Here is a 13,178-nt window from a genome sequence, read left to right as displayed (position 1 = left end):
AAATATAGTTTAATACTTAAGTCTCATTTAATTGCTTCCTTTATTAAGGGCAGATACTTAGAAAATAGCTTTTTAAAAGGCAAAAACCAAGTCTTTTAAGTAAAATTGTCTCTTTCCCAAAGATGGATGTGCATCAATACAAAGAATGGTCTAATCTGGCATGTGTTTATTGCTAGAAAGAACCTTGATTTTGCTAATACATTTCTATGCACCAGAACTAAAAAAAAAAAAAAAAAAAGCCATCCATAAAAAGACAATTACAGAGATGCAATCAAGCACTGATGGCCGTGTGCAGACATATCTCAGAGAGCATGCAGGAGAGGAGGGATTGCAGGTTCAGTTTTATATAGCTTCTTATAAATCAATTTTTAAAGTAATTTCCTCACATCCAATGAGGTAAATTTGATTTCCGTAGTCAGTATTCATGTTCCAGAAAACAATATGCACTTTGTTCCATAATTACACGATGCCTATTATTTCAGCCTAGAGACATTATTTTATTACAGAGCCAGGTTCTTCCCAGAGCCCAAATCACGGGCTGGTAATGAGTGAGGTGCTCGAAGCGGAGCCCCATGCACCCAGCAGCCCCGCGTGTCCTTGGAGAGCGGACGCACACCCCTCGGCGCCCACTGAGCACCCACGTCTGCCTCCGCTCCGGGAGCAGCGAGGAGAAGCGGACAGAGAGGTTAAAGGGCTTCGTTAGGGGCTCCCCAGGAGTCACCGTGGAGTCCGGGATGGGCTCTCCCGTCTCTGCCTCCTGCTCTGAGTCGAGCCTTCTCTCCAGTCAGTATCAGTGAGCCCTGGCCTGAGGGATGCGTGGAGGAGACGGGGCGGGAGGCAGGGGCGAGATGGAGCCCAGTTCTCTGCCTTTCCACCCCACCACCTCGTTCTGACCGATGTACTGGCGACACTGGGGTGGATGGAAGGCAGGAGGTGGGCACCTTGGTGGTCAAACCCAAGGAGCCAGAAGGGAGTCCCTGCAGGAATCCTAGCCCACGCTGCACAGTCCGCTCAGCGATGCCGGTCCTGCGCGAGGTGCTGGGGACACAGCTGCAGAGCCCCTGCCCGCCCTGTGGAGCTCACATTCCCGAGGGGGGTTGGGGAGGGGCACAGACTGCAAACCAGGCAAATGCAAACAACAGTGTAAATGTAACAAGTGCCAACAGAGAAATACGGCAGGAAGGAAGACAGGGGCCTGGGTGGGGGTGCAGAAAGGGTGGCAGGTGACATTTGAGCAGACCTGAAGGCGGGAGCAGGCCGGGCTGATGGGTTGCTTTTGGGAAAGAGGGGAAGGAGTTGGGCTGGGAGAGGGACAGGCAGATCATCCCTGCAGGCCCTTAGCTGAGGCTCTGGGCTAGGAGGGCATGTGGCTGCTGCGTGGAGGTCCCTGCCTCCCCCCAGAGGGAGATGGTGCCTTGGCCGCGGGGTGGCAGCGGAGGTGGTGAGAGGAGGTCAGATTGTGCTGTGAAGGAGGCAGGACTGGGCCGTCATCCTGTTTTATGGTTTCTGGCGGGGGGGGGGGAGGGTGTCTGAGGCTTAAACAGGGCGATATATGTCATATTTCCTGGCACAGAATTAGCTTTTAAAGACTGTGGCATCACCCTACATGATCTGTGGGAACCTCGGCCTGGGGCACTTCTCAGCTGGGGAATGCTGTGGTCCTGTGACCACACAACCCCCAAGGAGGTGACAACAAGCACAGGGGGCACCAAGGGCCCTCCTGTGAGGAAGGGCGGTGGGCGCGAAGGCTCAGGAGGACAGTGTGGAGGGAAAATGAATTCCAGGGCCCGGGCACTGGGGCCGCCTGTGGGAGGGAGCTGCCCTGGAACCGCCAGCTGAGGTGCTGAGGGGCTCCCCGGGCGGGCGGCGCTGCACCCAGCTTCCCAGCCCACCTTCAAGACGCCATCCCACCACGGGGCGCCAGCAAAATATACTTTCCTCCAGATTTAGGTTTTGACACAGGCAATCGCTTAGACCAGAAATATGTCAGCCCCAGAACTGACTAACCATTAACTTTTCATAAGCAACTCAGGTATGAACCCTTTATGACTCTGTTATGACACAGGACAAATCAGCTCTCTGGTGTTTTATTTTTATTATTGAAGCTTCCGCGAAGGGATGGGAGTGGGGCTTTCTGAGGCAGAGCAAATGTCTCAGAGAAACTCACAGGGTGCCAGCAGCACTCTCCAGTGTGCGCTCCACTGGGGCGCTGGGGGCATTATTCCCTGAAAGCTGGCTGCGTGTCCACCACCCACCCTCCGCCTCTGCCCTCACGGGGCCTCTCTCTGAGCCCGAACCCCCTCGTTGGGCTAGCTCATTGGCCAGAAGCATCTTTAAAGGACTCGTGAGGGTTGTGGCCGGGCCCTCTGGAGGGGGAGCAAGACAGAGGGTCAGTGTTTCGAGAAGCAGGGCCACGATAGGAACAGGACCGGGAGCTGCCGTGTGGCTGCCCATGTGGCTGCCCTTGGCCCACTGCCCGTGGCCTGTCCTCCCTCCCGCCACAGGCTGCTTCTGTGGAAAGGCCGGGGAATGGCAGGAGGGACGGCGGTGTTGGCTCCAGGGAGTCCATGGGGTTTTGCATCTTCTGTTAATAATGACAAGAAGAGTAACATCCCCACGTACGTCACAGTCCCCACAATGGAAAACGTATTCCCAGACACTTTCCCTCGTGAGGCAGGCAGGGCACAACTTACAGGTGCAGGCACCCGGGCCAGAGGGACGAGGGAACGTGCGTCCATGACAGAGTTCAAGCTAAAACCTGAGTCTCCGTGTCCCAGCGCCGGGCCCATCCCTTCACAACCGGCACAGCACGGCCCTGTTCCTAACCAGTGAGCCAAGCCCTCCTCAGTCCCGTCAGCTCTGAGAACCACACTTCAGAGATGACTGGTAGCTAGAGCCAAACCTGATGAGGGGTCCCCCTGAAACGCCGGATAACTCTGTCTCCCGGCCTGTCTGCAGTGGGGCTGGACAGGGCCAGCATTGGGCATGGTTCTGCTAGAGAACACGGCTAACAGAAAAGGCCCTGGGGGAGAGCTTTGTGCCCAAGCGCTCACAGGGGCCTCTGACCAGCCAACAGCCCCTCCCACCCACCCCTCCACTGCACACTAGCCCAGTGGGAGCCCACACTGTGAGCTGCAGGGTCACAGGGACAAGGCTTACTGAGCGGCATCCCATGGACCACACACACACACACACACACACACACACACACACACTCATCAATCACACCCGCGTCAGCCCTCCTGCTCTTTATGCCCTGCCCTTTGTTGCTGCTTGCCCCATTTTCCTGAGAGTCTTATTTCTTTTCTCTGGGTTTTCCAGACCTCTGACAGCTGCCTGAAACTATTTTGGTATCAAGGTGGGATCTAAACCCGTGGAGAGCAAAGCCCAGCCCACAGGCCACATCTGCCCACTGCCTATTGATTTACATAAAATGTCATTGGAATGTACGGCACTGCTTGATTTGTGTATCGTTCTGGCTGTTTTCGTGCCACAAGGCAGGGCTGAGTAGTTGACAGGAACTCTGTGGCCCACAAAGCCAAAACTTTCTTAAAGTCTGGCCCTTTAAGGAAAAGTTTGCCTACACTAAACAAGGCGCCCTCCACGAACAGGTGGGCAGGAGCCAGGAAACCCGCCAATAAACAGCAGGGCAGGTGAGCCCAGTGGAAACCGAGAGGGAGCTTGCCGGGGAAGGGTTCGAGCGCGGGCTCCCCGAGAAGGTGAGCAAGGCCTCACGTGGACATACGGCTCTGGGCCAGCGGCAGGGGACAGCGCTGCAGGTCCTGCAGCCCGAGCCCGCCCAGCCCCACAGGCGGCTCTGTGAGCAAGGGGACGGGTGGGAGGGACGTCTCAAAGCTGCAGCATCCCCGTTTCCCGAGAACGGGGAGCCCTGCCCGTCCTTCCCGAGCCACTCGGTAGAGAGGCCAACCGCGCTGCCTTCCCCGCCCCGCGCAGGACTTCGGAGAGGACGACTCGCTCTACATCACCAAGGTGACCACCGTCCACATGGGCAACTACACCTGCCACGCCGCCGGCCACGAGGAGCTGTTCCAGACCCACGTCCTGCAGGTGAATGGTTAGTAATGGCTCCGTGCATGTCGTCCCCTCGAAGCGTCCCCCAGAGGCTGCTCAGAACACCCTCCCTCTCCTGTGGCCTGTCTCCTTAAAGAACACCGACCCCAAACGCCCATCTCGCTCATAGGTAGCGGGGGGCAATGGGAAAAGGGCAACGCCCGCCCACCAATTTTGGTGTCTGGCTTCACCCAAAGCGCTCTCTGAGGAAACGAGTCCGGGTGCGTCACCCTCGGCAGCTGAGGCCCTCCAGGTGACAGGGCAACGGCCACTGCTGCGTGTGGCCTTGGCTCCGGTGAGAAGCAGACGCTGTCTGAAACCCACCACCGCTTCAGGCAGTGTGGACCCTGTCGCTTATCCAACTGGGAGGCCCTGTTTCCTCAACAGGCCGGTTCCCACCTCCCTCCCTCAGAAGCTCAACCAGCCTCAGCTGGGGCCAAGCCCAGCCCGAACCTGGGCAGGCCTGGGAGGCTGTGCTCGCCCCCACACCCCACCCCTACCCTCTTCCCTGGCTGTGCTTGCCAGGACTCCTGGGACCGGAAGAAATAACCTCCTCCCACCCCCATCCGGAGGACAGCATCAAGTTACAGCAGCCATGTTTTCTAAGCACTTGCTCTGGCCAGTCCTGTGCTTACACGTCACCTGGACGCTCCCAGTTGGTGTATTTTAACCCACGTATGGATGACTCTCTAGGCGAGGTCACTTGCCTGGGCCACACCACGGGCAGGTAATGTTCTAGACCCAGGGCCCATGCTCCGACCCCAACCTGGCTACACCAGCCATCAGAATAGCAAGCCACTGTCTCCCGACAGTGCTGTGGGGATCAGCACCCTGGGGAAATCAGACCCAGCTGGGCATCATTCCTACCACCTAGCAGGCCTGAGCAGGAGTTTGTGCGTCAGGGAATAGTGGAATGGTATAGATAGAACAATGGTTCTCAACCTTGGCTGCACACTAGAATCACCTGGGAATCTTTTTAAAATCCTGATTTCTGGGCCTCATCCTCCCGAAATTCTGTTTCTTTGCCATGGGGTGAGGCCACAACATTAGTAACAAAGAAACAGAATTTCCAGAGGATGAGGCCCAGGAATCAGGATTTTAAAAAGATCCCCAGGTGATTCTAATGTGCAGCCAAGGTTGAGAACCACTGGTATAGAAGCTCAAGCCAGCCCCATATCCTTTGAGCCAGCTGGTGTTCAGGGCTTCTGCTCTGAGATAAAGTGAGCAAGATGTCAAGAATGAGGTTCAATTTTGCTTACCTCTGGGATCCATGGTGACAAGGCACTTAAGGACAACTGGGTGAGCTCAGTTTGCCTGTGCATTTACCCTATAGGATGTTTTAGGGACTTTTATACTCATATGTGTTAAGCCGTATTTTATTAGTACCTCCCTTGAGCTGGGATGCACTTAATCCTTTTGGGGTTTGCGGCTGTGCTGGTTGGCTTGAATCCAGGCCTACGATGAAATCTCTGGCTTTCCCCGGAATAACCCAGGGCCTATTAGTTATAACACCCGCCGAGGGAGCCAGCCCAGCTGACGTGCAGGGGGCAGCAGTGTCTGGGCCTCTCCCGGCAGGGGCAGGACACGTGCTCCGCAGTGTGAAGAGGGCTTTCCGGCCTAAAACGGGCGCGGGTAAACGCACAGCACCGTGCTGGGGACGGTTTGGCTGCAGAAGAACGCCACGTGGTTTGCCCGGGGCCCCTGGGGTCCTCAGACAAGCCTGGAAACGGGAAATCAATCAATATCCCCAGAGCCTCAGCTCAGCCTTTCATTTCCTGCCCACACTTCACAAAGAACCATGGGCACAAAGAGAGGGCTTGAGCCTTGTCCTCATTCCCTCCAAAGCAAGTCTGTGAGGAGGGAGGGGAGCCGCCTGCCTGTTGCTGACAGGTGAGAGCCAGTGAGAGCCGGTACAGGTGAGCCTGGGTTTCCAGAGGAGACCATGGTCTCAAACGCCTTCCTGCGTGAAGTGGCCAGGCCGTGGTGCTAGGAGGGCCTTCTGCCCCGGGGTCTCCCCAGAATTCTGAGACTCAGGATGCGGAGGAGCCGGTTCTGTCCTCCCTGTGCTGAATCACAGCAAGGCCCAGGCCCACACACACTTGTGGTGGCGCTGGGCTCCAAGGAGAAAAGAGACTCCTCCCACCAGGGGGGCGTGGACTGTCCGCCTGGCACTGGGGCGTGCTCTCCTCCCTCTACCTCCTGGGCCTCCGCTTCCCTCCCCCCACTCCCCACTCCCCACTCCCCACTCCCCACAGCCCCAGCCAGTGCTCATCTCCCCTGAAGAGGCTGCTCCTGGCTCGGGGGAGTCTAAACAGAGCAAAACCTCCCCACAGAGACCCGAAGAGAGGCTGTTTGAGAGCCATTTCCTAATTGCTTAGAGATCCCGGGCTTCTCTTCCAGCCAAAGCACTCTCAGTGGAATTGGAGGAGGCATGCTGGGACCTCTTTATTTGTGATCAGTTTTCTCCCTCATTAAAGGTAGAGAAGTGCTTGGCTGCATGACACCTGGGCTAGGCCAGTCAGGTGGCCCTAGCTCCCCGAGACCCAAGGTCCCTGTGCTGCGCTGACTCCCAGGCACTTGGGATGGCATCTGGGGCCATTAACCAACCCCCTCATGGGAGCAACATGCTAACATAGGCCAACTGTGACCTCACAAGGACACAAGTCCACTGCCTGCTGACCTGGGAATACGACGAGAGGTGGTCAAAGTATTCCAGAAGTTAAGCTTGCTGTGCTGGACTGAGGGAAGTGCTTACTGGGTGGGGCGGTGGGAAGGTGTTGTTGAAAGTAGAGTGGCGTGGAAGACACAATTCCAGTGGTAACCCTTGCTGGGTATCTCCCGTGCACCATCCCTGTTTCAAAATGAGGAACCTGGGGCTCGGAGACAGCAAGTGATTTGCCCAGACCCCCCCCCCCCCCAGCCCTACAGTTAGTAAGTGCAGAACAGATCTTGACTCCAAAGCCCAGGCTCTTGACCCCTGACCTCCCCTCCTCGCCGGGGCGTGGTGTTGTTGCTATTGGAGAATCCAGATGTGGGGTACAGGGGCAGGGGGACAGCAGGTCAATGTTGAGCTGCTGTGGGTGTTGCAGACCTGAAGGGGCTTGTTTTCCTGCGTGCATCACAGCCCAATAAGACATGCACAGGAGTTAGTAGCAAAGAAAGGAAAGGTTTATTGAAGGAAGTAGCACCCAGCTCGGAGACACGGATGAGCTAGTGTTCTAAAACCTGGTTCCCTGACGGCTTCTGGGGGATGGATTAGAGAGAGAAAAATCGTTAATCATCGTAACTAAAGGAGTTAGGGTCGGGGGCCCCCTGACAGGTCAGGGCCAAGGTGGGGGTGGTTAGTATTGCATCTGGTCCTAATGTCAGCCATGGAGTTGTTCTGCCTGGTTATGCAAGAATGTGGTCAGTAGGGCCAATCCACCTTCATGGGTCTGGGGCTGAGGCAAAACTAAGGGCAAGGTGTTATCTTTAGTTTGACGGAAACTCTCTTCTCTTGATCAACAGAGTTGAGGCTTTGTTCTTTTCTTTAAATATTTATCAAATTGGTTAGGGCGACGTTGGTCAACATGAACATATAGGTTTCAGGTGTGGGTGTCTATGTTACAAGATCTGTATATTGCATCGTGTGCCCACCACCCAAAGTCAGATCTTCTCCTGTCGCCTTATATTAGGGCCCCCTTCCCCCCTCACCCCCTTCCCTCTGGTAACCACCACACTGACTGCTGTTTGTATTCATGCGTTTCAGTTTTATATCCCACATATGAGTAAGTCATACTATAGTTCTCAGCTTTTTCTGACTAACTTATTTCACTCAGCATACTGTTCTCAAGGTCCATTCATGTTGTTGCAAATGGTGCTATTTTGTCCTTTCTTATGCTGAGTAGTATTCCATTGTGTATATGTACTGCATCTTCTTTATCCAGTCCTCTCTTGCAGGACACTTTGTTTGTTTCCATGTCTTGGCCACCGTGAATAATGCCAGAGTGAACACAGGGGTGCATGTATCTTTGAGAATACGTGATTTCGAGTTTTTCGGGTGTGTTCCCAGGAGAGGGATTGCTGGGTCGTATGGTAGCTCTGGTCTTTAATTTTTTGAGGAACTGCCAGAATACTTTCCATAGTGGTTGTACCGGACTACATTCCCACCGGCAGTGAATGAGGGCTCCCTTTTTCCCACAGCCTCTCCAGCACTTGTCATTGCTTGTCTTGTTGATAATGGCCACTCTCACAGGGGTAAGGCGGTATCCATGGTAGTTTAGATTTGCATTTCCCTATTTGCCAGTGAGGTTGAACATTTTTTAGATATCTATTGGCTGTTCATATTTTCTTCTTGGGAGAGGTGTCTGTTCAGGTCCTCTCCCTACTTTTTGATTGGCTGCTTGTTTGGTGCGAGTTTTATGAGTTCTTTATATATTTTGGAAATTAAGCCTTTGTCGGTTTGCAGGTATCATCTCCCGTCTGGCTGGCTGCCTCTTTGTTTTGTTGTCCGTTTCTTTTGCTGAGCAGAAGCTTTTTAGTTTGATACAGTCCCATTCATTTATTTGTGCCTTTACTTCCCTTGCCTTTGGGGTCACGTTCATAAACTATTCTCTATGACCATAAGGCTTTGTTCTTTAAGGCAGTTTGACGCTGACCAGAACCTAATTGCCCTGAGGGCTTAATGATGAGGAAGTGGTGGTGCAGTGTGTGCAAAGGTGGAGGGGTCTGGTCAAAGGAGGCAAGTGAGTCGTGCTGCAATGAGACTGGACAGAGCTGGCTTGAATTAAGGAAAAAGCCGTGTTAAAGAAATGACGTTCCTGTACGGCTACAGGGGCTGCACACTGTGGGGAACGGGACAGGAACCCTGCCTCATTCACTCATTCATCTCTGTCCCGGTGTTGAGCTTAGACCTGATCAGAAACAGCTGGCCGAGCGAGAATCTGAGCAAGGTCCCCTGGCAGTGACTGTAAGGCCCAGCCCCGGCCCCCAGCAGGACAGGAGCCGGGGGACTGCATGGCTGGGTGTCACCCGCTCCGGGTGGGGCTGAGCAGGTCACAGTGCCGACTCCCAGTGCTGCTCGGGTTCCCAGGAGGCTCTCAGAGGCGGGGGGCATGAGAGCTTTGCAGGCTGTGGCCTGGTGCCAGCAGGTAACGTTCGGGCAGGAGGACCTGGGGAGGCTGAGAAGGCACTGCTGGTGCTCAGGCACGCAGAGCACTGCGTTTCTACGGAGTCCCCTGAGGAGGGTGGGAAGGCGGCAACATTCACCTGTGGGATTGCTTCCTTCCCCCACCCAAAGCTTGAACGATGGCCCTGAGCAGCTTGGGTAGAATTTGGTGCAATTGCCCAGCAGGGCTGCTGAGGTCCCTTTGGGTCCCCTTCGGGTGGCAGGTGGCCTGTGGCTTGCTCTGAGGCAGTGATCGGACGCACAGAGAGAGAGCAGTGTCCTCTGTCTGGTCCTCCAGCTGGGATCACCTCAGAGGGGAGACAGGAAGGGGAGGAGGATGAAGGGAGGAGATGGGGGCGGGGCTCAGAAGATTCCCCCAGAACAGCAGCTGTGCTGGGGAGTTTGTGTGTGGCCTGTGGGCCCATGAGACAGAGATGCCACTCCTGGGAACAGGAGCTGGGCTGGGGGCTGCTCCATCCTACGCCCAGGGCAGACGCAAGCTGCCAGCACCTCTGTCAAAGGGTCAAGACATGAACTCTGAGCCAGACAGACCTAGTGCTGGTACTTCCTTGACATACAGTCTTAGGCCAGTAAACTTACCTGTAAGCGGGAATAATAATAACACATCCTGCCTCATAGGCCTGATGAGATATGATAGATGGAAAAGCCTGGTACAGATATAGTTCAAAGCCCATGGTAGGAGGAGATATGGGGGAGGTTTGGGGTTGTCTCAAGCCCTATTTTACTGTAGTTGGAGGATACAGGTCTGAGCTAGTGGCTCCTCAGAGAGCCTCCAACCCATTATACAGATGGGAAAATTAAGACCCACAGAAATTTGCCAAATGAGGAATAAAATATAGACTTCTCTCTGGTGCTGCCTCATGCCCTGGTGGCAAGAGCAGGGCCCCCATATACAGGCTAGGCCACCATCTTCTGAAGCTCTCCCTCGTGACTTGGCCTTGACCTGGGTGGCTAAAGGAATCCCTTCCAGGAAACTACTGCCTCTCTTAAATTATTAGTATTACTTCCCCATAGACCAGGCCTCCCAGGGATGAGGCCCAAACGCTGACATGATTTATAACTTCATGCAAACCTCCTGCATTGCTTTCATCAGAAGGAGCAAGAACTCCAGACATAAATGATTAATCCATTAAATTAAAAACACCCTCGACCTCCCCACCATTCAGACATGTAGCAATTCATCCCCCAAAACCGCAATACTCATCTCCCACATCTGTTGACTTCTCCCACGTGGTGCTTTCGTGAATGTGCCTCTTACTCGGACACGTTCGTGCTCCTTCCACCTCGGGAGTGACCGACGCTTCCCAAAGAACGCGGGCCGTTGTGTCATGTTTTCAACATTTTCACTGGAAGGCTTGGCAAACTTTTTTAAATGAAAGTGTTTACACAGGACATATTAATCTCAAATGATTTTTAGTGCACAAATTACACCAAAGAAGAAGGGAGGTATGGCCCCCCCCAAAAAAAAACAACAAAAACAGTCGGGTCCTTGCCTTGTTATTGGCAGAAAGCTGATTCTCCCCCTCCCTTCCCACCCCCCTCAGGGCAGGCAGGATGCTTTCTCCGTAGCAGGACAGGGCCCGTCCAAGTGGGGCCCAAGGGCACCAGGTCTTTGAGGCCTCCCTGCCCGGGGCTCTCTTCGGCTCTGCCTGTCCTGATCAATTATTTGATCAGACCTAACACTCAGACAACTCCAGTCTGCTCCTCGCCGCCCTCCCTCCCCCGCAGCCCAAGGTGAGTGGCCACGAGTGCCATCTTGCGCACTGACCCCGTAAGAGGGCGCCTGGGCTTCTAGCAGACCCCTGTCTCCCTGGCAGACAGCCTTCCCGCGGACCTTCACAGCCGGGTGTTATGTGGGCTTCTCTCCCTAGCTCTGCTGCTCTGTGCTGGGGGCCCCACGTGGAGCTGAGACCCCGCGCTCCTCAGGGGGAAACTTTGCAGCTGAGATACCCCCCAGAATCCCAGCCCCTGCCCTTGGGAGCGGGGCCAGCGCGTCCCATGTCTCTGCCCTTCTATAGTCTCCATGCGGCGTCTTCTGTAAATTCTTAGTTACAAGACTTTTTCACAGATGCCCCCCATTCTCCCCAGTCATAAGACTTCTCTTCAGCTAGCCTTCAGCTGGTCATTCAGGATGATTGCTCTATATTTTAGTTGTAATTCCAGTTTGGTCCTGGGAGGAGGGGCCTGTACCTCCACCTCCTCTGCCTTCATCTTGCACTGGGATGCTGTCTCTCATTGGACAATAGGAGCTTCCAGACAAGTAGCTGCCCACTTCAGGGAGAATCCATCCCTCGTCATTCCAAAGGAAGTGTGATGCTTTTGTTTCATTCAGTTTAATAGCCAGGTGCCTTTACACACGCTGTCACGAACCCATTGGAAGTAAGTAGAGTAGAATGTGTGAGTAGGGAAGAGCCCTCAATTCCACTGAGAAATGGTAATTATTTTATCTCCTGGGCCCAAAGCTGGAGGTAGGATGGAAGGTCCTCCAGATAGTCTCCACTTCTTCTGGGTACCTCCCCACAGACAGCCCAGGTAAGAGAAGCCTGCGGCCTATGGAGGGTGACGTCTTGCCCACCCATGCTCATCTGGTGAGTGGGCCCGGCCATAGCCCCAGCCCCGAGCTGGACTGCAGGGCCCACGGCCGAGTCAGCGTTAAGGAGGGCACACTTGCCTTTCACCCGTGTTCCAGGGATTGAGAAGGGGAGCAATAAAAATGACCCACTGGAAAATCAATGCATTGCCCGGAGCCGTGATATAATGAGTAGCCCTGCCAGTCAGTGCTCATAAGTGCTTTGTGAAGCACTTCCTGCAAGACATAAGCCTCTGTCCAATGGCTTGCTGATAACAGAAATCATATATCTGAGTTTTATTCATTCAGAAATAAATGTCAGTGGCTATTGCTCTTCACATGCAGCAGCTGAACCACATTAAATATTTGGTTGTCTTCCTGATCATATTTAGAATAATGATGAAAGCCATGAATTACAGGGTAGGAAGCCTGACGTGTTTGTTGCCTGCAATCCGTTTTATAGCTTTCTCTTAGGGCTTGAGTTGCTGAATAGGATGGTTGTAAACTGCTTACAAAGAGAAGTGCGGAGTTGCCTCTCAGCGCACCTCCCTGGAGCAGGGTTTCGTGGCTGGACCCCAGGCCCGGGGCCAGGTGAGGGCCTTCTCTTACCGGCACTGGTTCTCACCCGCAGTGCCGCCAGTCATCCGTGTCTACCCGGAGACCCAGGCACAGGAGCCGGGGGTGGCGGCCAGTCTGAGGTGCCACGCGGAGGGCATTCCTATGCCCAGAATCACTTGGCTGAAAAACGGCATGGATGTCTCAGCCCAGATGTCTAAACAGCTCTCCCTTTTGGGTAAGAACCGCCCTCGATGTCTCTGTGCTATCCCCACCAAGTTCAAGCTGACACCCTCCCCAGGATGGAAATGAGAGGCGTGAGTTGATTCTAAGTCAGACATGCTGGAGTGAACAGATGTCTCCCCAGACTGTTCTGCTCCCTGGGCTCCCACAGTCTCATGGGCTTTCTGAGGGCAGTGATGAGAGGCTGCCAGTCAGGTCCCAGGTCACCCTCAGTTCACCCAGGTGTTCTGGCCCTTGGTGGGTGACTGTCCGGGAGGTGGGCTACCCTCAGCCCTGCTGAGGGGCTCTGTGTTTTTAATGCCTACACAGAGAATGGGGAGGGTGGAAGGGGGGTCCAGCTGAGCGGGCCACGCTGAGCACTGTCCTCTCCGCAGCCAATGGGAGCGAACTCCACATCGGCAGCGTCCGGTATGAAGACACAGGGGCATACACCTGCATTGCCAAAAATGAAGTGGGCGTGGACGAAGACATCTCCTCCCTCTTCATTGAAGACTCGGCTAGAAAGACCCGTGAGTCCACTCTTGCCTTTGAGCTCTTCACTGAGCTGGTGGGATGTGTGGGGTGTCAGGGAGG

The 13,178-nt window shown here is 54.5% G+C and overlaps 1 protein-coding gene across 1 annotated transcript in view; it reads left to right on the top strand.

Moving 5' to 3' along the window:
- Window positions 1–13,178, top strand: part of FSTL4 (follistatin like 4) — a 324,334-nt gene that overhangs the window by 287,381 nt on the left and 23,775 nt on the right. Inside the window, exons 8-10 of the mRNA XM_059698386.1 lie at window positions 3,955–4,075; window positions 12,439–12,600; window positions 12,980–13,114. Coding sequence (XP_059554369.1) covers window positions 3,955–4,075; window positions 12,439–12,600; window positions 12,980–13,114 — 418 coding nt within the window. The remainder of the gene's footprint in view (window positions 1–3,954; window positions 4,076–12,438; window positions 12,601–12,979; window positions 13,115–13,178) is intronic.

The sequence above is a fragment of the Myotis daubentonii genome, chromosome 5 (genome assembly GCF_963259705.1).
Source record: "Myotis daubentonii chromosome 5, mMyoDau2.1, whole genome shotgun sequence".
NCBI lineage: Eukaryota > Metazoa > Chordata > Mammalia > Chiroptera > Vespertilionidae > Myotis > Myotis daubentonii.
This window is presented reverse-complemented; position numbering and strand designations above follow the sequence as displayed.